The following is a 26,764-nucleotide window of genomic DNA, read 5'->3' on the forward strand; positions in this document are numbered from 1 at the left end:
CACACCACTACCAAGCTATCAGATTAAGCACATAAGAGGATTATTTGACAAATAATGCTGTGACAATCAGTTAACTATTTGGAAAAATAAAGTTAAATCTCTAGTGCATACCACATGCCAAAATAAATTCTAGGAAGATTAAAGAGTTAAATGTAAAAACTGAAACCATAAAAGGACTAGAATGTAGCTTTTGCAAAAGGTATGCTCAGAGAAAAAGAGAAGCTCTGAGATAAGAAAAAATGAAAGAGTGAGAGAACTATGGCCCTCAGCACTGCTTATTTTGGTTCCTGCCATTCCTGAGACCTAGCTACTCAGCTTTTCCTGGATTCCAGAGAACTGTCTGTTCCTGTACCATGCCCCCACCCTTTTATGTGAAATGGTATGAATAGGTTTTTGTATACTGAAACAAAAAAAAACTCAAATAAAACTCTTTCCTTTTCTTTTTCAAAAATTTTTGATAGTTTGATCTCAACTCATTTCACTAAAATTTAAAAAATTAAATTCTATACTTTTTCGGAGTCTTTTTCAATGAAAAATAAAAACTTTGTTTTCCAAATATGAGGTATAACATTTTATATTACATGACAGATTAAATTGAAATACATGCTACCTCAAATTTCTCATTGCTTCCATTAAGCTTATGTTTCATAAAGCCTTCTAAATATTTTACAAATTTAAAAACAAGAGGGTCAGAAGTTAGGAGAAGGAAAAATGTTACATTAAAGTCAAAGTAATAAAAAAAAATCAGCACTTCAAATATTAGTAACTAGTTTTATGTGAAAGCATTCTAGTGATGTCATGGGAGCCAGATCATAGATAAATAAAAATGAAACAAAATTTGAGCTCTGCAACTTTTCTATTCTGTCCAAAGAGGCAAATCTACTGACTCCACAATCACTGACACTTTTTTAACATACAAAGTTATTTCATGAGTTGCGTATTTGCACCAAAAATTTTGAAGGGGAAATGGCACATGCTCTTCACAAGAACCCTTAAATAAAGGAACTAAATCAATTGTATTTCTCTAGACACAAAATAGACAGGAACACATCATTCATTTTCCAAAGGAGGCCAAAATTTCCTTTCTCTAACCCAGAAAAAAGACCTTTAAAAGGAAGAATATGCTGTCTTTCTCTGTGACCAGATATAATGTTTATAAACTAAAAATTTTCTCAATCCTCACAGCCAGCAGAAAGTTACACTGTATTAGTGCTTTATAACAAAGCTTAATGGTTTAATTCTTTCTCAATTCCTATTTTTTTCACTTAAAATCATTCTTCTACTGTCCTTGGAGAGAAATCTCAGGGCTAATTCACTATATCCCTTTCTATCACCATACCCTGTCATTTCTTCCTTTAAAATAGTGGCTCTCAGTTTTCCACCCTAATATTTCAGAGGGCTCAAATTACTATGCTAGTAACAGAGGCTCATGCCACAGAGATTCTCCACAAGTATCAAATCTTTGCGTACAGGGGCAGTCAGAAGGATGATGCCTAGATAGAAAAATGTCCCTAGAAGTTACTACTGTGTTACAGAAATAGCTGCTTTAGAGTATTTCTTAACTGAGTCTTCATCTCTATTTCTACTGCCAACTTACCCCACCCCCAATGAAGGCCCTTTTACACCTCTGGTTTAGATTACTTTTTAGATTACAACAGCTGTGGTTTTTCCCACCTTTGGTCTTTCCTCTTTGCATTGCACGCAGAGCATTCACTGCTGCCAACCCAAAATTCTGTTCTCATCATGTCACTTCCTGGCTCAACTACGGATTGCATCAGTTTTTTCCTCTCTTGTCTCTTCAACCTCTCCCCATTTGTTGGCCCTATCTCCTTCCTATACAAATAGGCTCCCATTATTCCCCATTCAAAACAAAATAAAATGAAAAACAACCATAAAAATAAAACCTTCCTTGGAAGCTTCATTTAATGCTAACACCTCTGATTCTTTTATTTTGCTGAGAAACTTATTTAGAGCTCAGTCTACTCACTTGCATTTTGCTCCATCACTCTGCTGAAACAGCTCTTACTGAGAACTCCACAATAATCTTGTTCTCTGGTTAACAAATCCAACGGACTCTTTTTAGTTCTCAACTTTATTGGCTTTTGTAGTATCTGAAGATGCTGATCACTCCCTCCTTGAAACTCTTGCCTTCCTGACTTCTACTATACCATTTTCTCTAGACTCTCCCACAACTCCAACCATTTCTTTCCAGATTCCTCTTCCTCTACCCGTCTTTAATGATGGGATTCTACACAGTTCTGTCCTACTTCTCTTTTTAATCTGTGCTCCCTTTTGATGACTGTATCTACAACCATGGTTTCAATTATCATTGCCACCTGATAGCTCATAAATCTTCACCGTAGTTCTGACATTTCTCTTGACCTGTACTTCCTCCTGGATAGTATACAGGCAACCATGGCCCAAATCAAACTCCTTATTTTCACCCTGAAAATTAGTTCCTCCTCTGTTCAGTTTGGTTTCAGTCTACACAGTTTCCCAAGCTAGAGAACTGGGGGCTTTACTCCATGTCTCTCTCTCACCACCAAACAAATTCATCATTTAGTTTTTATCTCCTTTATACAACTCCCCAGGCCTATAGCAGCAGTCTTTAAAACTTTTGATATATCTGTCAGTAAAATTTAAGCATATATCCTCAATCTATGATAATTTATTAATGCATATATCTTATGTAACATAAAATATGGAAATTAAGGATGAGATAAAGATTACATAAATACTCTACACAATATCCCCCATTAAGTCATCATTAACTACTAAATGACTCAAAGTACAATATATTCTTTTTTTAAAAAGATTTATTTATCCCCCACCCCCAGTTGTCTGTTCTCTGTGTCCATTCGCTGGGTGTTTTTCTGTGTCCGCCTGCATTCTTGTCAGATGGCACCAGGAATCTGTGTCTCTTTTTTGTTATGATTGCATCATCTTGCTGTGTCAGCTCTCCATGTGTGTGGTGCCACTCCTGGGCGGGCTGTGCTGTTTTTGCGTGGGGCAGCTCTCCTTGCAGGGCACACTCCTTGCGCGTGGGGCTCCCCTACGCGGGGAACACCCCTGAGTAGCACAGCACTCCTTGTGCGTGGCAGCACTGAGCATGGGCCAGCTCACCACACGGGCCAAGAGGCCCTGGGTATCGAACCCTGGACCTCCTACATGGTAGGCAGACGCTCTATCGGTTGAGCCACATCCACTTTCCACAATATACTCTTTTTTCAAAATTTATTTCTCTCCCCTTCCCTGCCCCGTTGTCATCTTGCTGCGTCATCTCTCCATGTGTGCAGTGCCACTCCTGAGCAGGCTGCACTTTCCTTCATGCTGGGAGGCTCTCCTTAGAGGGTGCACTCCTTGCGCGTGGGGCTCCCCTACATGGGGGACACGCCTGAGTGGCATGGCACTCCTTGCACGCATAAGCACTGCACGTGGGCCAGCTCCACATGGGTCAAGGAGGACGGGGGTTTGAACCACGGACCTCCCATGTGGTAGGTGGACGCTCTAACCCTTGAGCCAAGTCTGCTCCCCCCCACAACATACTCTTAAGGTAAAGTTCATTATTAATGATAATGTATATAAATTCGCCTTTCAGATAGTCTCAACAATTTCACTGTTTAGGCTGAATTCTTGACAGATTACCTGTAGTTTCTTTTGTGCAAATCTTTAAGCCACTTGTTCATTTGTGAAGATTAATTTAATTAAAAGCATATAACATACCATACATCCACTCAACCAAGCTCAAGTAAACTGAAATAAATTACAATATGATAATTGGTAAGGTCACCACCATCAACCCCTCTGCTTTGTGAAGCTTCCACTCTCCCCTCAGGACATCACCTTGTACTATGAATGTGTCCCAGCACCATCTTACACAGAATGAGAGAAGCAGAATTAACTATATATTAAATATTAATAAACCTCAACTTGTGTTTCTTTCAGATTAAATAAATAAATATAAACCGCACTTAAAGACCTTTGCTTGGCATTGCACACAGGCCCTTTGTGATCTGGCCCAAGCTCATACATTTCCAGCCTGCTCTCCTGGTATACACTTCCTATACTTTAACCATCCTGAATTACTTCTCTCAACACACCAGTTAATTATCACTTTTTTACCTTTGACATGTTCTATCCTTTGCTCTTCTACCTCTGCTTACAGGTAACAATGATCTCACCTTTCTTAAAGGTCTTAGCACAACATGCCATAAGTATTTCCTTGCTAACCTATGTCAACTCTGACTTCTAAGCATCTACGACAATTTGTTTGCAGTAGGTACTTAATAAATACTGATTAACAGAATGAAAATGTCCAAATTTTTCTGGCTGGCTTTCTTTTTTTTTAAATCTCTCTCCCCTTTCCACCTCCCCTCTCCCCCTCCCCCGCCCCAGTTGTCTGTTCTCTGTGTCTATTTGCTGCATGTTCTTTGTCTGCTTCTCTTGTCAGCGGCAAGGGAATCTGTGTTTCTTTTTGTTGCGTTATCTTGTTGTGTCAGCTCTCCGTGTGTGCGGTGCCATTCCTGGGCAGGCTGCACTTTCTTTCGCTCTGGGCGGCTCTCCTTACGGGGCGCACTCCTTGCGTGTGGGGCTCCCCTATGTGGGGGCACCTCTGTGTGGCAGGGCACTCCTTGCACACATCAGTACTGCACATGGGCCAGCTCCACATGGGTCAAGGAGGCCAGGGGTTTGAACCGCAGACCTCTTATGTGGTAGACGGACGCCCTAACCACTGGACCAAGTCTGCTTCCCCCCGGCTGGTTTTCAAGCCCTTTCATAATCTGCCTCTAATCTGTCTACCCAACTTTATTTTCACTCCCCAAGTACATTCCAATTAGCCATTTGCCTCACTTCCCTATCATATATCATTCTCATTTTGGCTTTTGCTTATGTTATCCCTCAACTTGGACTGTCTTCCATCTACAGAAAAACAATCTGGCCTTCAAGCCTCAGAATCAGTACTCCTTTCCCAATGAATTCACACTCAACTCTTCCATTCCCCATTGGTCATACCTTTCACAGAACTCTTAAAGCAACTTTTCCCTATGTAGTGATTTCGCTCCCCCAATTTAACTTGAAGTTCTTTGATGCCAGGGACCATCTTCAACTTCTTTGCACACTGATCTTGCACAGCACACTGCAACATGATGCTTAAATAACTGACTGGTTGTGGATAGCATGGTACAGGGGAGAAAGCTTTGCACTGGATTTTAGTCCAAGTTTTACCATTTAATCATCAGGTGACCCTAAACATGTCACTTAACCTCTCTCGACTTTAACTCCTTATCTATAAGATGAAACTTTATATTAAAAAAAAAAAGAAAATTCCTGGTAAGAGTCTTCCTCTTGCCGAAAGGAAATATTAAAATTTCTCACCTAAAAATCAAGACAGGGCAACGGATATGGCTCAAGTGATTGGGCTCCTGTCTACCATATAGGAGGTCCAAGGTTCGATTCCTGGGGCCTCCTGGTGAAAAGGCAAGCTGGCCTGCGCGGCATGTTAAGAGTACTGGCTCACACTGAGTGCTGGCCTGCGCAGAGTGCTGGCGCAACAAGATGACACAACAAAAAGAGACGCAGAGAAGAGACAATAAGAGATGTAGTAGACCAGGAAGCAGAGGTGGCGCAAGAGATTGAGCACCTCTCTCCCACTCCAAATGGTCCAGGATTGGTTCCCAGTGCCACCTAAAGAGAAGACAAGCAGACACAGAAGAACACATAGAGAGTAGACAGTGAGCACAAAACAATGGGGGGCGGGGAGGAGGTGATAAATAAATCTTATTTTAAGAGAACTTGAGTGAGTCACTTAACCTCAGTCGAACCTCATCTGTAAAACAGAGGTAAACCAGCTCACCCATTTCAAAGGACTGTGTAAAGATCAAATGACAAAATATAGATAAAATGCATAAACACAAATCTTGATAAAAATGTAAGGCACTATTATGCTATTAAGTAGAAAAGCCAAGCTAGTGGCATTTCTTGTTCTTCAGTTAGGATGGAGCACCAGTTCAGCCAAGGACACTGACTGGAACCTTGAACAGTTAGTCAGGTCAGAACAGAGAACACTGTACCATAGTACAGACTGTACCTTAGTCCGTATGTACAAAGGCACACATTTGGTCACAAAGTAAAGTAACCTGGGAAGTGGACTTGGCCCAGTGGATAGGGCATCCGTCTACCACATGGGAAATCCGTGGTTCAAACCCCAGGCCTCCTTGACCCATGTGGAGCTGGCCCATGCGAAGTGCTGATGCACGCAAGGAGTGCCCTGCCACGCAGGGGTGTCCCCACGTACCGGAGCCCTATGGGCAAGGAGTGAGCCCGTAAGGAGAGCCGCCCAGCGAGAAAGAAAGTGCAGCCTGCCCAGAATGGCGCCGCACACACAGAGAGCTGACACACAAGATGACGCAACAGGAAAAAAACCACAGATTCCCATGCCGCTGACAACAACAGAAGCGGACAAAGAAGAACACGCACGCAGCAAATGGACACAAAGAGCAGACAACAGGGGGTTTGGGGGTGAAGGGGAGAGAAATTTTTTAAATTAATTAATTAATTTTTTTAAAAAGTAGAGTAACCTTTATAAGAAAGACTACACAGTAGGGAACACATAGGTCAAAGTTATCCTTGAGAACTAAACTAAAACCTGGCTACAGTCCCTGAAAATATTCTTAGAATTTTCAGAGCCAATCTGAGTTAGAATCAATCAACTCATATATTTTGGTAATAATAATTTCAGGGGCATATTTTAACTTGAAGGGGAATCATAAGAAATAGTCTGATTACAAAGACACTGCTTTTCAAATAAGCATATTTAATCATTCTAGTGTAATGAAGAGGCTATTTAAACAAAAAGAAACACAAAAACACAAACATTCTGACAATTTCTATGTTCTTTAAGAGTCAAATTAATGAACACACATGCAAAGTCTCAAAATGTAAAATGTTTTCTCTAGGGGACTCTCAACTTGTCCAACATACAATTAAGTGGTAGCAAAGGAATCCAGACTAGCTTCTTCAACTTAGCATCCTGAAAATAGTATTTGTTACCTGTTCCCTGATATGTACCTTTGTTATATGTCCTCAAAGAGTCCTATTACATATGACACTCAAAATTTCAAACCATTCTACATACAAAAAAGATTTTCAATTCTTAAGTTTTATGCCAGGTCACCTCCTCTATGCAGTTAATGTTTTTTTGTGTTTTGTTTGTTTCTTTAAAGCAGATTTACTAACAGTACTTTTAGAATCATATTTAGGCAATAAAACATTAATTTTCAACATTATTCCAGCAAGAACTGCTTCAAAAATATTGATTTTCCTCAAATATCAAACCTCAAGCTGGACATTTTATACTATTTCTCCTGTATGCCTCTGAAATATTTTTTTAGGTGTAGTTTAATTCATGTTCATTTAATTTCATAGCCTTAACAATATAAATTCTAGAAGCTTTCTGGATATACCTATTTCTAGCACAAAGGACACAGTAAATTCAACATACAACATGTGAGAGAGGAGTAGTCACCCCTTTATGTTTACAACCTGCATTATTAATATGAAGGCTATCTTACCGGTATGTCTTCATATCAGTATAACAGTCACTAGCCAAAGCTACAAGTACAAACTTACTGGCAAGTTTTATTCTTACCCTGTGTTTCTTTACAGGTAAAATGGAGCCCTGTGTTTTAACAATTTGCTCTCCTGGCTCATCTTTGTTTCATGACCTAGTGCTACCTTACTCATTCAGACTTCTAAAAATTTTGTTCACTGCTGTATTCCTAGTCCTCAAAAAGTATCAGGTATGTAAATTGTTATCAAATGAATTAAAACCCTTTGGGGGAGGTATTATTACTACTTCATTTTACAGATGAGGAAACCAAGGCTGAGCAAGGTTGCGTAATTTGCCCAGGCATAACATAAATGGCGCAGCCAGAAACAAACCTAGGTCTGTCTAACCGCAAAGTCCTTACTCATATTCTTCCCTTACCAGGCAGAATAATTTCTTAATCTCTTGTACTTCTGTGTCTTTACTGGTACAACTCTCTCTTCTAGGGCACAGCTCACTTCAAGCTTCAACTTCTCTGTTAACCTTTACCAGGACATCCTCAACCTGATTCCCACTGAAGACCTACGTAGAACTCCTCTTCCTTTGTGCTCTGCCCTCTCCAGACCTTTAGAGTAGCACTTATAATCCTTTACTATATTAATTTACTCAGTTCTCTTTCTTATTTCAATTCTAAGATTCTTGGAGGAGTCAAGTGTCTCTGGCATATGAAGGATTTTGAATAAATGATTGATGAATTAATTAATGAACAATCTCTATAAATCACAGGACAAAATGGGAACCTTTTGCTCAGTTCCCTAAGCACAGGCAACCAGAGACAGGGCATGGGGGTGGAAGGACATGCTCGAAATTCCCTGCCCACATCACAAAAGAACATCACTGTGCTACGTGAAAGCAGTTTTTCCAAGTTTGGGACATCTAATTGGAAGGACAATACAGTTTGAAAATGTTAAGGGTCAAACATAAAATCTATCCTTTAAAATTGGCCTACCAGAAAGGGACACCAGGTCTCCATTTTAAAACATTGTTTCAGTTAAATCACTGTTTTCAGCGATTTTGCATATTTTGAGTACTTTTATGTTTTATACTCCTAGCTTAAAATGAAATGCCATAAACCCACCATATTGACTTATATCTATAGAGACAAAAACTGTCTTTTACCAAATGGGAAAATAAAGTAGAACCTGTGTATTAGGTAAAAAAGCATTCAATAAATATGTTATTATGCTCCCATTTGCACATCCTCTTTCTAAAAGTACATGTGCCTGTTTTAGGCTAAAGAATACTGCATAGCATTTTCTAGATGGTTTTCATTTTACTTGTATGAAAACCAGGTTCAAACTATATCTAAAAAAAGGTCTTCTTGTTGTTCTGGGTTTTTTTAGCTATCTTGTAAAGGTTTAATTGTCTGCCTGCCACCACTGAGTACTACATACATAGTACTAAATTTAATATTCTGGCTCTAAGACTTTATAACCAAATGCTTAGCTAGACCAATTTCAAGGAACACATTTAAAATTTAAAAAAAAAAAAAAAAGTCTTACCCACACACTGCTCAAGCCACAACCTATAATTTAACTTCTTTTTTAACACTAATTTCTGAGCAGTGTCTAGCCCCACCTATAAGTGAAATATAAACAGGATTTAAAAATAGGATATTACAACGGTAGGACCCTTTAATTTCACAATTGGGGCACAGTAAATTACTGACTTGCACACTAATATTTTTTCAAATATTCCCAAGCAGAGCTGGAGAAAAATGAAAATCCGTTTCCAAAGTCAGACTTCTAACCTCTTAGTCTGATGGTTCAGTATCCACGCCCACCTCTTTCCTCCAGTTCCTCTGCCGGGAATACTCTCCTGACTCATCTCTGCCTAAGTCCATGACTTCCTTGGAGACCTGGCTCAAGATTCTGCTGCCTGAAAAAGTCCTCCCTGACTAATCCCCATTTCCACTAACTACTTCCTAATTCTGCATTCCCTTGACACTTATAGTTTTCACTACATAATCAAGAGTTGTTTTGCATTTTCCCCCTACCATTTCCTCAACTAGAGGCCAAGCAGGGGACAGCACCATCCACTTCTTTCTCCTTTTTAAAGGTACCGGGGCCAGGGATTGAACCCGTACCTCTTACATGGGAAGCCGGCGCTCCACCACCGAGGCACATCGGCGCCTCGCCTACTTTCTTTAATACTCTTTTCTACATAGACCGCTGATAAATATTTCTTAAACGACTGAATCTCCAGAGAAAGAATGCAATCGTGCAAAAATTTCTGAAGGAAGCACTTGGGTTTTCAGATGACATTTACAATACTCTTATTAGCCCTTAACATGCATTAGTCCTTAGAGGAGATGATAATTAACATTGCCTATTTCCCTAAATGCATCATAAAAAATGCAGGTTACAGATCACATATACACCTAAGGTAAAAAGAACAATCCCATAGCTTGTGATTTACCATTTCAAGTGTCTTAGGAAAAGCTTAATAGTCTTGAAGCAGCACGCCGGCGAAGGGTTGGAACCTGGCACCGGTCTCTGGCAAAAGGGGCAAAAATCTCCTTGGCTGTAAATGTTCAAATACGTGAGCCTCCACTGTTAAACACGGCTCATTAACCACACAAACTTGCTGTTTCAGCTTTCTGGCCTCAACGAAGTGCTATGATCTCCTTCGGTTATTGTGGAGAGCCAGTGATGGGTTAAATTCCCATAAATTAACCGGCGTTTTGGTGGTTTGCCCAAGCATACTGCTGGCATCAGTGAGGACGGATTTTTTTTTTTTTTTTTTAAACAGACTCGCCCGCCCCAGGGAGCCAGAGGTGAATGAAGAAAGCGCCAACCCGGCGCTCCTCTGCAAACTAATCGGGCCGAGGGGAGGGGGGCCGCTTCATGCGCGGCTGCTTAGGACTAGATCTCGACCCAGCCTCCCTTGGGGACTGCAAGCCACGCTTCGGCTGGCGCCCAACTTTTCCCGCAAGAAGCATCCGTTTTTCCACACTCGAAGCCCCGAGAACACGGGGTCCGGGGAGCTAGGAGCCACAAGGAGAGGGGAAGGAAAGCACTGCGGAGCGGGAGGGCACCGACCCGCTCGCAAAGGGGGCAGGGTGACAGAAACAAAGTAGCGCGGCGAGCCCGAGCGCCGCCCGCCCGCCCGCCGGCCCCGCTCACCCTCCAGCAGCACCTCCTTGCCCGCGCGCTTCAGCGCCTGCACGGCCTGGTCGTGGGTGGCCTGGCGCAGGTCGGTGCCGTTCACCGACAGGATGGCGTCGCCCAGCCGCAGCGCCCGGCTCTGGTCGGCGGCCAGCCCGGGGAAGATCTTGGAGATGAGGATCGGCATCCGGTTCTCGCGGCCGCCCTTGATGCTGATGCCCAGGCCGCCCGCCTCCTGCTTCACCACCCGCACCCGGCGCACGGGCGGTGACGCGCCCGCCTCGCCCGCGGGGCTCCGCGGAGGTGCCGGCGGGCTCGGGGGCCCCAGGCCGCGGCTCGGGCTCCCCGGCAGCGAGTCGCCGGCGCCGCCGCCGTTCGGGAGGCCGTTAAAGGCGGCCGCCGCCGGCCCCAAAATCGGCTCGGGCTCGGCCGCCGCCGCGTCGCCCGTCAGACTCAGGCTCTCGCCGCTCAGCTCGGCCACCACCCGGACCCAGCGCTCCCTCAGCAGCAGCTCCACCAGCCCCGCTTTGGTGGCCCGCGTCCACACCGCCATGGCCGGCCCCGCTCCCGCCGCCGCAGTCGCCGCAGCTACCCTCATTCCAGTCAGGCAGCCTCGGCGCTTCCCCCTTCCCGCCTGAGGGGGCGGGCCCGGCACCTCCCCCGCGGCGATTTATTATTCATAAGCCACGCCCACCTCCCGGAGGGGCGGGGAGAAGCCCGCGGAGCCACTTCCGGGAGGGTAAGAAGTTGCTGGGAGTCCCCCGACCTGACCTCCAGGCCCTGGACAGCAGGAGCGCGGCGAGGCTCCCTCGCTTGTAGACCTTCCGTTCGTTCCCCGCTGTCCCCTCTAACCCCTGACCTCTAACCAGTTCACGTGAGCTGCCTGGGCACAGAAAGCAAATTGTTTCCAGAAGCACTTTGCAAGCCTGCAAGATGTGAGTTGCACATTCATTCTTGCTTCGATTGGTTCCTTCCGTTTTCATTGAGCGCTCGGCCGTGTGCTCCGGCTTCTTTTGAGCCCCTGGAGATGAGCTGAATAAAACGTACCACAGTAAGAGCTCACGGTCTAGTGGGGCGGGGGGAGGGGGGGAGGGAGGGGCATATCCAGCCAATGGGATGTGAGTCTATGTGCTTAATGACTTAGACCGAGAGCAGAGTGGAAGGAACATTTGGTTCGGCTAACGGGTCAGCTTTACAGAGGCGACATTGGAGGGTGAACCAGCTCAAGTAGAGGAAACAGTTTAAGCAAAGGTCTGGAGACACGAATCTAAACACTTGGCATTCTGCTTTGTAATTACCTGTTTACTTACCTATAATGTGAGAGGCGACCATGTCTTCCTCAGCCCTGCAGTCACAATAGGTAGGCTTCAAAGGTATTTGCAGATCATGTTACTAAGGAAGATGCCAGAATTCCAGTGTGAACAGAGAGTATAGGGTCAGTGGAGGTTGTATGAGTGTGAAAAGCTTCTTTGCTTATCTGGGGGCCATTGCCTTTTGTTGGGGCAAGTGTAAATGGCATTCCCAGAAACTGTATACAAAAATTGGTAATGGCTTTTATTCAATTTGCAGAGCGATCCCAGGACCAAAGGCCCTGAACCACTGCTGTACATACTGCAGAGCCTGCAACAACTTTTATGTAAAGACGTGATGAAATAATCTGCCCACTTCTTCCAGCTTCACGGAAAAGCTGAGGAAACTGAGGCCCAAAGCCAAAGGCCCCAGCCCAAAGTCCATGGTGAGGAAGCAGAGTCCACAACTCCCTTCAGACCCCCTGGCCTCCTAATTCAGTGCTTTTCACTAATATCTCAGACCTCAAAACTGAGAAAGTGGATTAGGAGCTGGGGGAGGAGAAGGGGAAATGGTGAGTAGAAACTAGTTTTTATTTGGGTTGATAAAGTTTTGGTAACGGATGGTAGTGATCGCACATATTGCGACTGTAATTAATATCACTGAATTGTATGAAATTGTATATCACTGAATTGTATGAAAGTGGCTAAAATGAGAAATTGTATATGGAATGAATGTTACCACAGTAATAAATAAAACAGAGCTCTCAGCAAAAACATGAGGTCAAGGTGCCTCAAACTTTGCTTTAGCATTAACAAGTGAAATCCCATGTTCCCTTCTGGGGGGCAGGCAAGCAGGGGGAGAATGTACCAATTCCTGTAAAAGGGCCTGTATACCTGCTTGTTCATGAAGTACATGTTAAGGCTCGTCAGCCATGTCCATGTGCCACTCTATCAATGCACTTTCATAGATAAGCAGAAACTTCCAAAGGTCCTCCTATATCAGGAATGAAAAAATAAAAGTAGGAAGCACCCAGAACCCAAAGAAAGAGTTCAAAGTGAGAAAAGTATCCTACCAAAAAAATCATTACAACAGATTCCTCTTTGCAATTAGTGAGAAAGGATTTCCCAAGCTGCAAACATCAGCAAAAGCTCAACCCTCCAGCTGCCTCCTAAATCAACTGCAATGAAGCCAGCTCGCTGTTTGGCAGGTCCTGATGTGCCCAAGTGCACCTGCAGTCACAGATATTTCTGGCTTTGCTCCAGCTGAGGCGTGAGCCTCCAGAGGCCTGAGTTATGTGAAATCTGTGCTTATTAGCGAGCACTTAGCTGATTCCTTAGAGTATGAGCACTATTTTTAACACTTTTACATATGTAATGACTTGTGCATTGAGCACTTCAGGACGCCTTATTAGCAAAAGGGAAATGGTGGAAATTCTAGAAATTCCAAGAATATCAAGGCCTTTTGGTCAACAGAGTTGGAGGAATGCATACATCTTCAATCTAGAAGTGAGTTAGGTCACTTACATAAGATAGCCAAGTTTTGCAACAAAATATTTAACTGAGTCGAGAAGGAAGTAAAGATTGGTATGTGTTCCAATTTTTTTATCCACAGAAAAATTCTCAAACTCTCTAAGTGCATTTACAATACCCTCCACCCTAAGAACCCAAATTTAATTTTTTTCAACATTCTCTTTCATTACTACTTTCACATCTGCCAAACTCATCAATGTCTCCCAATGATGCCTTCCAAACACCTGCCCCCTTCAACCTCATTCCCACTTAGCAAGATCTTTTATCCCAGCTTTCTCTTAACCACTCAACTAGTGGATATTTTTCCTTTGATTTTATCCTTTGCCTGGCTTTTGCCCAAGTAGATTATAAACTATAGGAAGACAAGGATCACCCACTGACTTATTCCCACTATTCCAAACCTACTGCCTTGCACAGAAAGAACTCAACACATAACTGAAATTCAGTACTTCTCATACTGTAGTCTTTTCAGATAATCCCTATGGCAGTTACTGGTTCCTTGCAGAGTGAAAATTACCATCTAGGAAATCTCAAGAAGTGAAAATATACTTACTATGGATAATGAAACCTAAAATAAAAATACACATCTGTTTCCACAGTTCCTTAAAGACAGTAAGCCAGTTTAGATAATTCTTTGGAAAGACATTTTATCTAACTCTAAAAAGGAAATGGCTGGACGATTCTTAACCTTTCATTCCTGTCACCTATCAATATCTATTCTCCTCTGCTCAAACTGTTACCTTATAGTTTCTCTGACGGAGAAAGGGATCATTGCTACTTTAAAACGAGGGGGTTGGATTAGGTCTCTCAGTTCCATTTTATCTTAAAATTCTGTGACTGAGGCTCTGATTCTGTTCTCTCAAACTCCAAGTGTGAGGGGAAGAATGGTCTTTTTTTTCCTTTCTCATACTGGATGTATAGTAAGTATATCATGGTAATTAAGAGCATAATGCTCAAATGTTGGTTTGGTCCTTTATCAGCTATATCATAACGGTTAAGGGACTAAAGGTCATGGGCCTGTTTCTTCTTTGGAAAAATTCAAACCTTCTACATCTAAGGGTGGTTGTGAGGACTGAGTGACACAATATATGTAAAGTGCCTAGCAGCACAGTGCCTGCACAGTAAGGGGTCCATAAAAAGCACTCCACTGCTATTATTATTATTACCTGTTGCCCTTCAGTAGAGCAAAAAAAAAAACCTTTGGTAGAAACTCGCCAGTTGAGAGTCTATATTTGATTTAGGAATGAGTCTGCCATAATGCCATGTGATTCCAGGCTTAAAAGGCAAATGGCCAAATTAATTTCAGTGACAAAAAGATCCTGTATAAAGCTACACTTTGGCTGAAAGGAATGTATATTGCCAAGAGTTGTCAAAGGAAAGAATTAGTGGATCTGGGGCTGGTTCCAAGGTTTGAGTGTTGTGTAATTTCATAGGAAGGAGGGCTCCAGGCAAAAATCACAGCTCTTAGCAAGCCTGAAGGTCACTGCCACAAAGGTGGCCTAATGCCAAAGGAACAAAAGCTAGAGCGGCTCAATTACTTAATTAAGAAAAGACCAAAGGGAGAAATAAGCTTGAAAGATAACCAATGCAATGTCCAACCTTGAAAAATTATCCACGCATAACTTCCCCGGTTAAAAGACTGATCAGTTATCCCTCTCCATACATAGCATTACTTTGCCTTCTGGGAGAAATATCCTAAAACATATTTTCTCTCCACAAACAAACATGAAGTAAAAGAGAAAGATACACATACATCATTTAGCTGATGCAAGCACATTTTAAAATTTATCCCGCCAAGATAAACCACTATCCATCTGAAACCCACAAAAATGGATTTAACTATCTCATGCATTATGACTGTGAAAAACCACATCTGCTAACCACACTCCTAATGAGAAGCAGCTGGTGACAGTTTTGTAGCGCTGTGACTTTTTGTGAAAATATTAGCAAGTATACACTAAACAGGTTAGTTTTGTTGAATCCACTTAGGTATGGAAAATCGTTGTTTAATTTGACAGATGTGGAAATTTTATAATTGCCATGAAGTTAAAATTAGATCCACTTTCATCCATCACCCCTTCTAACAGAACTTTGTAGTCTTCTAGTCAGCTTGACTCTCATCTTTCATATGCAATCAGATAACATCATATTTATTTACGTCTGTAGTAGTTTTACCTCTACAGCTTTACCTCTCCTGAGTAGGTTAATGCAATAGCCAATTTAGCCCCTAAAGTCCTTCCATGGACCCCTATCAAGAACCTCCATTACATCATGTTTTTTGCCTCCCTAATTTCAGTCTTTTCTGCCGCTTGTTCACCCAAATAGGCCGTTCCTTTGCATCTGTAACACACAACTATATTTTCTAATGATTGAAAATTCTTAACCAGACTTGAAGGTCTACCCTTAACTGGTCCTATTTCTTATTACATGTTAACTTAAGGAGTCTATATCCAAATCTACTTGTCTTTTCCACACACTTTTCCAAACTGCTCAGCTTCCCTCTGAGGAGACCGTTCTACACTTACCTTTTCTATGAACCTCATCTGGTTCTTAATTACTATCACGTAGTGAAGCTGTCACTCTCCTGGCATCAGCTTTCCTGATTCTGAGACATTACATGCTCTCAGTATTATGTAGGCCATGTCTGCCCTGTTGGCCTCATTTTCCTCCATTTCTAATATATCCCATGTTTCAAACCACGTGGAACTACTATGCTCTCTTACTTCAAGCCTTTGCAGTAAGAAGAGTCCAGGAATGTATCTTCTCCTCTCCCTTTCATCTTGCTAATTAGCACCCAACTCCAAGAGTTAGTTCTAAGACTTTCTAACTCCAATCCCATCCCCTAAACCTACTGCTTAGGTGCCTCTTGTCTATGTTTATCTCTAATGCAGCATCACTGATCTACCTATTTCTCTCCCAAATTAAGCTGTGTAGTTCTTGAGGGCTGAGATCATATCTTTCACGTGTTCTTGGTTGGTGGCATATAGTAAACACTCAATAAATGTATGTTAAGTGAGTATAAAGTACTGTAACTTACCTAAAGACAAAGGCTGACACAGAGTTAAGCTTTAATATCTAGATTTGCACCATCCTACACAGTAGCCACTATCCTATTTAAATTAAAATTAAATGTGGCTATTTAAAATTAATTAAAATAAGTAAAATTTTAAATTTTATTCCTCACTGAAAAAGCCACATTTCAAGTGCTAGTAGCAAATGTGACTAGTAGCTACCTTATTGGATAGGGTGGATATACAACATGCCCATCAAAACAAAAAGTTCAATTGAACAGTGCTGATCTAGATCATAAAAGAATAGCTTAAAATATGAAAGAAAAAGACAAAAAAGGGGAGGGGTGAGGTATGAATATGCAATTTAGGCAACTAGCCAAATAACCAAAACACATGAGCGTGTGCAATCTCATTAGTAAGCAGGGAAATGCAAAATAAAATGAGATACTATTTTTTACCCATTTGATGGGCTAAAATTAATGTCTGTTAACCATCAGCAAAGTATAAAGAAGTGAGTACTTTCAAACGTATTGATAGGAAAACAGCCACTCAGAAGGGCAATTTGGCTGCACCAATTAAAAGTGAAAGAAAATAGGTACACTCTGAACTACCAAGTCCATTCCTAAGAATTAACTAGAAAAACACTCCCATCTGAGCAACAGGAGACACTGTACAAGGCTGTTCATTAGAACACTCTATGATTAACTCAAAAATCTGCCCACATAACCTAATAATATAGCAAAGTCAAGCACTCACTCAGAGCAAGATATTCTCTGTCCTGTAGCCAATAACACAATGATGTAAAATCCTTGTGTAAATCATCACATCACAATTGGGTCCCTATGATCAAGAAACAGTGGGGGAATAACCATAAGAATGCTGCCTTGGCCTCTAAAATTCACCATCTGACCACTAGAAAAATCACCTCTTCATCCTCTGTTTTATGACGTATAAAAATGAGGTCAAGAGTCACCAGTTTTTATATACCTCAGCTGCCTCTCCTCCCTATCCCCAAAGAGCCAGAAGAACTCTATTTTTACCTATGTTGCATATTGTGGTTCAGATTAAGGCTCCACTTTAAGAAAGTTTTGATGCTTAAAAAAAACAAAACTTGAAAAATCACCAAACTAGATGATCTTTATCTTTTCTATCTTCCAACATTCCAAGATGTTAGTGTCTCAGTCTAATTTGCTATACTCTTCATGGTGAAAGACAAACTATATATGTAGAGATCAGATTACTAATTACTATATGAGAAAAGTGAATTTCTAAAGCATATGAGTCAGGTTTAGCAAAAAAATGGCCACCATTCCCAGGCTGTCTCATCAAAATTTTTCTATAGAACCCAAGTAAGAACAGCCGTTTGCAAAATGCCCAAAACAGAAACAAAACCCCAAACTACTTTAATTATCCAAGTTTAGACAAAGCCCCAAAGTAAAAACACCTGGACAGCATGCACTGACATGTTCTTATTTGATACTGGTTTTGCCTTCCCTTGCCCCAATTTCTCTAATGTGCCCCAATCAGTTTCTGCTTCATTTGTATTCTAAGTGTTTTAGTTAGGAAGAATTTCAAGACCCAAAGCTCTTCCTTCCCATACCATTTATGGAAGTTCAAATCCCTGGCTGAAAAAGTTGCAGAGGAATGCTTTCTACTTTCAGAAGTTTGACTGCTTTGTCCAAATGATCCTGTGAACCCTCTCCGTCAGAATTACACCCTCCACATGCACAAGGCATTAAAATATATTTGAGGTTGAGTAAGTCAAGGCTTATACTAGAAATCAGTTAATAAGGATTCTCTAAATTTATAGCTCTAGGGCCAGGAAAAGCAAGGGAGTTAATATTTAAGGTATCTTAGTCTCCTTCTGGTCACAAACATTCAGTGTAGATCAGTGATTTGAACTTTGGTTTCAAAGAGACAAGAGGACCTAAAACGTTTCTTATGAAGGCAGGATCTACTGAAAGTAGAGTCTCATGCAGACTGGGAGAAAAATGCCTCACTTCCAGAAAGAAATATATTCAAGTAAAAGGAAAGCTACTTTATACAGATGACCTAAAGAGTTGCACTTATTTGTTAAAATTGCTCCTTTCACAGTAAAAAAAAAAAAAAAAAAAAAAAAAAGAGAGAGAACAGAGGTTAAGTGGCATCCATTAAAAACCCTGTTTTATCTGTTCCCTCTTATCAAACCTGAAACAGGCTGTCCTTTAGGTTTTAAATTATCAGTCTCCATTCATCTATTTTATTTCCCCTGTTAATTCTCATCTCACACATCTACCTTGAATTCTTACATTTACTTTCTCTTTCCAGATTGGAGAGTGGGGTTCATCTTAGCTATGGTTTCTTACCAGCACTTCGGTCATGATGTCATCAGAACCTACATGCTTCTCTGCTTATACTATGGCCCTCCATCTAAAAAACAATCAAATTAAAACCCCATATACTGGGTTTCCACAGGAATGCAACAGAATACATACACTGAGGCGGGAAAGAAATCTCTTTGCTTGGTTCAGGTTAACTATAGTTCTTCACTTTCTAACTTAAAAGATCATATTAAAGCAAGTTACCTAGTGGAGGGGGCAGAAAGTCAAAGCAGGTGGAAGAGGGCAGAGAAGGTGAATGAATATACAGCAGGCTCTCTGATCTCCACTGCTACTTCTACTCCCTAAAAAAGCCCTGCCCAATGTTTCCTCGACTTCTGTAATTGCTGTGCAACAGGTGAAAGATTGTTTATGGGACTGCTATCCCCAAAGCTGGTGTTTTTTTAAAACAAAATTAATAGCTAACTACCAAAACCCAAAGCATTTATTATTCAGATAGAGCACTCCCTTAAAATGCTGTGTTTGAAATTCTTCTTGAACTCTTAAGGATGATTACTGATATTGGTAGTCAGACTATGTTGAATTTTCAAGTAAGCACAGTTCCCTGGCCCCTAGGGCAATGCTGAGAACATTCCCACTCCTCTCCCTAGGCTGAACACAAGGGCTTACAGAGAGTGAGGGACAATGAGGGTCATCAGCCCTCTGAAGCCTTAGGTTTGGGAGTAGAGAACAATGATCATCTTTTTTTCTAAGATCATCCTCTGAAGAACAAATAGGACCTTGCGAAAGTTTGATGAGTTTATAGCTATCGGAAACCTTATGCCAACTAAAGATACCTTGGAGTTCCTGTTCAGTTTCATTCAATGAAGGGAAATTACTGTCCATTATTTTTGAAGATAATATTTACGATGACTATTCGTAAAGAATAACTTTGTTTTATTGTCATGATTTGTGAAAAGAAACAGGGTAGACAGTTCAAGAAAGGAGACACAGACAGTGCCTTGTTTTAGGTTCCAAATTTCTTCTTTTTGATTGGCGGTGGGAGCTGAGCAATAATGTCATCCAGGGGCCGTTCTACTGCCACGAGTGTTCTTTCATCCAAAAGATCCATGAAGAGGAGAGGCTACAGGTCAGAAAGATGATGGTGATTGCACCAGGTGTTTCATAGGCTCAAGGACACATCCTGAATGTACTAACTAGGGCTAAAAGGTGTGTTCCTTAAATCGAGGCTGGTCTTAAGTTAACCTCTGATGATCTTTCCTGTCCCAGGGCTCAAAATGCTTGGAAAGGTTAGGAGCTTTTAACCGAGATCACGCATAAACAATTTCAACAGGTTGTTCATGTTTTTTTGAACAGGAAATCTATGATTCTCTGATTTCTTAGGAATCAATGTTAATTGAGGGGCTTTGGATACCAGATTCTTGGAAACTGGCAAGTTAAAAATGCATCAATAATTTATATGAATAATTTACAGATCTTCCCCTGCTTTAAAAAAAAAATTCTTGCAGATCCCTGGGAAGATGTCCCAGAACCCCAAAGGAAATCCAATCTGAGCAGTATGAATATGGAACTTCTGAAATGGCTCCAAATAGTTGTAATATCGTAAGTTCAATAGAGATTTGTTTTATATACAGTGAAAGGAAAAAGTCATAATAAATTAAATGACTTACATGTGCTTAAAATCTTGTGGAACATTTTCAATCAGAAGTCAAAAATTCAAAAGCCAGCTTGACTAACTGAGTTCCAAGACCATTTCTCACTATCTGTGCATTTCATTTTGACTATAAATATGATGTACCTGCCTCTAAACTATAGAGGCAAGAACAATAAAAACAAGACATAGGGGATATTCTCAAAAAGGTAAACTGTCTCCCCAAAATGTGGTCCTCTGCATGTAAAATGAAGGTGTTACTGTCTTTTTGAGAAATTTAGTACATTTTTATAACATCACAAGCAATCAACTATCCGGAATACAACAAAAGATGTCTTACCTTGTATTTCTTAGAAATTTTAAAGGCATGGGCCGTGCGCTTCCTGACATCTGGTTCATTTGTGACAGAAAGTGGACTGTACAGTAAAGTTTTGTCATTTGGAAGAGGCTAAAAAGATAAAAATATACTGTAAAATCATTGTTTTTACTGGGCTTCTACAGACCCAAGGACTACAGTGTTTTTTGGGAAATACCATACTGTAGAGGGTAGAAATGTGAGGCAAAAGACAGCTTGGTACTCCAAGCCAGCAAGATCAAAGTGGGGCTTCTGGCCAGTCTTGTCAGTAGCACTTTGTTAGAAAAGAAGAAACTGGCATATGCAGGAACTCAGCCCCGCATTCTAGATTCTCCTCCAACCAGAATGCACACCGGCCAAGTGACTGAAGTTCTCCTTGGGCAAAGCCTAAACACAAACCATTTCCACTGATATCACTGACACTGCAAGAGATGGCCTCTTGCCAAGCAAATGATATTTCATCTCTTACTTCCTTGGAAAATAACTCTGCCCAGCATGAGGAAGTGATGGACTTATCACCAATGCTTGGAAAAAACTATCTGGGCTGAGTTACAAAGAGGTGAGCAAGGGGGAGGGGCTCTTCCTGTATCAGTCATCCCACAGAAAGCACTTGTCAGCCAGCTCTGCTTCCCACATCCAGAAGATACAAGGTCCACAAGATGAGTTCTAGCAACACATCACCATGCACTCCTCCTCTAGAGCTATCTCCTGCTCTCCATGTTCCATCCAGCCCCATCTCCAGTTATAACAAAATACAGCATGTTGGTTGTGATCTAAGCCAAAGCACATTACAGGCATGGCCACAGCTCACAATGCTCCTAGGAAACAAAGTGCCTGCCCAGAAAAGAGAAGTAAATTTGGGGTGAATTAAAGCAGCAGCTGGCAAAGAGGCTGGAATCTAACACTGAAAAAAATACTCACATCCCACCTAAATCACAGCAATGAAGAATGGAATTTTCCTAGCTGGACTGCATTTAAGACATTAAGTCCCAACTCTTCAAACCTGCAGATAGCGTTTCAGTATATTCAACCAAGGGACACAAGTGGGCAAAACCTCAGCCATTTATCCCTTAGTGAAACCCGGTTATTCAGTTACCCTGGGGCAGGGGTTCAAAATTGTGATTTAGCCAAATAAACAGCATTCCCCAGAAAGGTCACCTTCTGAATACTGACCTATTTGCTTTCCCAGTTCTGTTTCTTTGCTCATAAGCAAAGTAAAGAAATAGTCAAGTCAGCAAAACCCAGTAAACAAATGCCTACTCCTTCCTTTCATAAGCGTGGGAACCTAAATGAGGAAACCTGTAAAAAAAAAAGTTCCTCTCCTCCAGAGAATACACTTTATTCTGGTTCTCCTTCCTCTATCTTATTGTACTTGTTGGTTTTAGAATTTGATTTCTAATTAAACAAGATTCAGTGAGAGGACAGGAGATGGTGAAAAAGAACTTACCAATGACTTGTCAATGATGCAGAACATGTAGGCATCATGGAGAAGGATGTGCATTGGTCTTTTGGGATGAAAACTGATGTGTGTGATGGGAGTATCCCGTTGGAGCCAAAGGTGGTGAAACCCCTGCTTCTGAATGGTCCGGCTCCACTCTGTATACTGTTTGTCTGGGATGCTATACTCAAACACCTGGGAAAGAATATGATACAGAGGAATATCTCCCTGTCCTTAACCAGAAAATATCTATACAAACCTTGACAGCATCATGTTCAGCCTTATGCTTTCCCACTTTTTAGAAAATAAATTTTAAAAGGTAAATTACAGAATAAAAAATTCAAACAGCAAAGAAAGGCTTACACAGAAGTCACCCTTTAATCTTAACCCCTCCTTTCCCCAAGACAAAAGCAGCCTTCTATTCCCTAATTTTTTCAAAGATACTTTATGTACACAATACACACTCTTCTGTACCTTGTTTTTATTAAAGGATACACGATAATCCCCCCCATTTTATGGATGTGCTATAATTTACTTATCTAGTTTTCCTTAATGGACATTTACTTCCAATCTTTGGCTACTACAAACAAGATTGCAATGAATTATCTCCTTTTGCACAATTGAAAGCATATCTGTAGGAAGACCTCTTAGAATTGGAATATCTAGACCAAAGATTATGTGGCCATGAAATTTAAGATACTGCCCAAAATATTCTCCAAAGAGATTATGCTAATTTATGCAACGCATGAGAGTACTGTTTACCCATATCCTCATAACACTGTGTATTATCAACTCTGATCTTTCCTAATTTAACAGGTAAAAAAAACCCTCCCACTAGTTCTGTGACAAAGGCAAGGATCTGTTGTCAATGATCTTTCAGCCTTTGATCAAAGACACAAATCCATGAAACTGAAAGAGTTCATGTCAGATAGCACATGTATGTGTTGTGCATGCATATATGTAAAAACTGCTGATCAAAGTCGTAAGCATCATATGCCTTGCAATCTACTTAACTATAATTCCCAGACCACATTTAATCCTTCCAACAGGTCAGTGTGGTATGTATTATCACTCATATTTTATAGATAAGAATACACAAGTATGGATAATTTTATAAGGTGAGTTCTATAGCCCAAGTTATTGTAAAGATCTTCTCCTTACAAATTAAAATCTTCTCCTTCCAACTTAGTAAAGAAAAAAGCACTAGACCAAGCACTAGTTTTGGCTGAGATTAGTACGTGATCTTAGTTAAACCCCTTCGCTATGGCCTGATTAACTTATCTACAAAAATGAAATTGCTATGTAATGTTAGCCACTTCATTTTTTAAGTCTTATCCCAACCTGTATTCAGTTTAACACTAAGTCCATGTCATCTCTAAAAACAATCAGTAAAATGAGTATTCACAATCCCTCCACCTTCCTGTGCCTCTTTACTCTAAAATATCAGTGCTTCACCATTAAACTGCATCTCATCAAGCCCAGGGATACTGCTAGCCTCTATGAGCTCACGAAGAACTGGCAGCTTTACCTCACACACAAGAAAAATACTTTTGTACCTTCCAGCACCTTCAAAGAAAAGCTCATTCAAAATTGTCATTATCTCAGTTTCCAGATTACTATCCAGCAAGAAGGAATTAGATAGCACTGAATCTCTCTTACCTGCTGGTCGGAATGAGCGATGACAAGGTTATTGGTATTGGGGGCGATGGCCAGGGCAGTCACAGGGAAATTGTAAGCAGGGACTGTGCAGTGAGGCTGGGAACAAGTAACAGACCAAGACAAAATTCTGTAAGATGCCTTCCCATAAGAAAAACTGGACAGTCAAGGTCATTTGTTTTTAAATAGTGTTCTTTTTAACTCTTAAGGGGTCTGTGGAAGTTCCAATAAATTTCAGGTATTTCCTCAAACAATGAACTTTCTTGTTTTTAATTCCTACTTAACTGCTTAAAAATACTGACAGCATTTTCAGAAGCCATACTAAAGTTTTCTCTGCTATCTCTGTATATGAATTGCTCAAAAACACGTCATTTATCAGAGAGCCTATAGCTGTATACAATGGATTTAAAAGAATTTAATGCTGAGGTATGAACATTTATGTAAAACTGCAAGGCAAGTGTACCACTATGCAACAACACCCTTCTGAAAGGCCAGGCAGGGGTCAAACCCCATGCTAAGCTCATGCTCTTGCCACAATGTATTATAGATTCAGCTATGCGGTAACAGGCAAACCTATTAAATACTGCACTTTGATACTGTTCTATGCTTTCATTTTTAATGCTTATTGCAAGGTTGGGTAGTTCTTATTTGACTTTTAAGATGAGGAAAGGTGAGGACTTATAGTCATTAGTTATTTAATGTGTGGATGACATTTTCATTATTTGTGATTAATGAAAAAACTTCTACTATTCTTTTCCAAGTTTATGGTTCTGTTTAATTCAAAAGTATCAAGATAGCAAGGTGAGCTATTAAAGGAAAACTTACCATCTAAAATATTTATCTGTATAAATCAGAATTTCCTTGCTACTATTTAACCTCCTCAAAATATAGAAAAAACCTTGATGTGGATTCACCATCCACAAATTCTTAATTTGAAATTTTGTGCATAAATGGCTTTACTGTTTCCAATGACTGGTTTTAAATGTTATAAATTTAAAAGCAATCTTGATATTATACACTGAAACTAATGAAATAAATGCATACTGTTTATAGTAAAAAGGATTCCAAAACAAGAAAAATTGTTAGTAAAAAATGTAAGTAAACTTACACCAATCTGCTTTGAATCTTTTTTTTTTCACCCTTTATTGAAGAAGTGGTGGGTTTAGAGAAAAATCCTGCATAAAATATGATTCTCATATACCACTGCACCACCAACTCCTTGCATTGATGTGGAACATTTACTACAACTGATGATAGCATATTTTTATAATTGTACTATTAAAGTCCATCATTCAACTTAGGGTTCAATGTTTTGTGTAGCATAGTCCAATGGATTTTCTTAAAAATTTTATTGTTACCATATATACAATCTAACATTTCCTGTTTTAACCATACTCAGATATATATTTCAGTGCTGTAAATTGTGTTCACAATGTTGTGCTTCCATCACCATTCTTTACCAAAACATTCCTGTCACTGCAAATAGGAACCCTGTACACATTAGACCTTAGCTTGCCGTTCTTTATCCCCACCCCAACCCCTGGTAACCTGTGTTCTAGATTCTGACTCTATGAGTTTGCTTATTCTAATTGTTTTAAATCAGTGAGATCATACAATATTTGTCCTTTAATGTCTGGCTTATTTTACTCAACATGATGTTTTCTTAAAGGTTTATCCATGTTGTCACATATATCAGGATTTCATTCCTTCTAAAGGCTGAAAATATTCCACTGTATGTATAAACCACATTTTATTTATCTACTGATCAGTTGATGGATACATGAGTTGCTTACATCTTTTGGCAATTGTGAATAATGCTGCTATGAACATCTATGTGCAAATACCCACGTTTCTGTTTTCAACTCTTCTGGGTATATACTTAAGCAGTGGGACTGCTTAAGTTCACATGGTTCACTACCAGTTCACTACCAGTTCACATGGTAATTCTAAATTTATCTTTCTGAGGAACCACCAAATTGCCTTCCACAGCAGCTGCACCATTTTACATTCTTATCAACAATGAATGAGTATTCCTATTTTTCCACATTCTCTCCAACAATGGTAGTTTACTTTTTTTTTTCCCCAACAGCAGCCATTTTAGTATATGTGAAATGGTATCTCATTATGGTTTGTTTTTTTTTTAAAGATTTATTTCTCTCCCCTTCCCCCCCCCAGTTGTCTGTTCTCTGTGTCTATTTGCTGCGTCTTCTTTGTCCGCTTCTGTTGTCAGCGGCATGGGAATCTGTTTCTTTTTGTTGCGTCATCTTGTTGCATCAGCTCTCCGTGTGTGTGGCGTCATTCCTGGGCAGGCTGCACTTTCTTTCGCTCTGGGCGGCTCTCCTTACGGGGCGCACTCCTTGTGCGTGGGGCTCCCCTATGCGGGGCTTACCCTTGCGTGGCACGGCACTCCTTGCGTGCGCATCAGCACAGCACATGGGCCACCTCCACACGGGTCAAGGAGGCCCAGGGTTTGAACCGCGGACCTCCCATGTGGTAGACAGATGCCCTAACCACAGGGCCAAGTCCACCGCCTCATTGTGGTTTTGACTTGCAATTCCCTAATGGCTCTGTTGAACATATTTCTATGTGCTTTTTGACCATTTGTATACCCTCTTTGGAGATATGTCTATTCAAGTCTTTTGCTCATTTTTTAATTGTTTTCTTTTTATTGTTGACCTGTAGGATTTCTTTATATATTCTGGATACTAAAGACTTACCGGATATGTGGTTTCCAATTTTCTCCCATTGAATAGGTTGCCCTTTTACATTTGTGAGAAAGTCCTTTGGCTTTAGCTATTTGGGA

At 40.7% G+C, this 26,764-nt stretch overlaps 2 protein-coding genes and 1 long non-coding RNA gene across 4 annotated transcripts in view; 1 reads left to right on the plus strand and 2 right to left on the minus strand.

The window, feature by feature from the left end:
• The window catches only part of SNTB2 (syntrophin beta 2), a 129,561-nt gene extending 118,216 nt beyond the window's left edge, over positions 1–11,345 (minus strand). The window contains exon 1 of the mRNA XM_058279792.2: positions 10,732–11,345. Within this exon, the coding sequence (XP_058135775.1) occupies positions 10,732–11,311 (580 nt within the window). The 5' untranslated portion in view covers positions 11,312–11,345. The remainder of the gene's footprint in view (positions 1–10,731) is intronic.
• An 87-nt stretch (positions 11,346–11,432) lies between these two features.
• On the plus strand, positions 11,433–25,078 carry LOC131274313 (uncharacterized). Of its 2 annotated transcripts, none has more exons than XR_011646282.1 (3): positions 11,433–11,648; positions 12,283–12,574; positions 18,851–25,078. It is a non-coding gene; the product is annotated as an uncharacterized lncRNA (long non-coding RNA). The 2 variants fall into 2 exon arrangements; XR_009181528.2 differs by having other exon boundaries at positions 11,463–11,764.
• Positions 19,781–26,764, minus strand: part of UTP4 (UTP4 small subunit processome component) — a 61,327-nt gene continuing 54,343 nt past the window's right edge. The window contains exons 14-17 of the mRNA XM_004468124.4: positions 23,965–24,060; positions 22,315–22,500; positions 20,853–20,960; positions 19,781–19,984 (exon numbers count right to left, since the gene is read on the minus strand). Of these exons, the coding sequence (XP_004468181.1) occupies positions 19,868–19,984; positions 20,853–20,960; positions 22,315–22,500; positions 23,965–24,060 (507 nt within the window). The 3' untranslated portion in view covers positions 19,781–19,867. The remainder of the gene's footprint in view (positions 19,985–20,852; positions 20,961–22,314; positions 22,501–23,964; positions 24,061–26,764) is intronic.

Source organism: Dasypus novemcinctus, chromosome 18 (assembly GCF_030445035.2).
Source record: "Dasypus novemcinctus isolate mDasNov1 chromosome 18, mDasNov1.1.hap2, whole genome shotgun sequence".
In the NCBI taxonomy this organism is placed as follows: domain Eukaryota; kingdom Metazoa; phylum Chordata; class Mammalia; order Cingulata; family Dasypodidae; genus Dasypus; species Dasypus novemcinctus.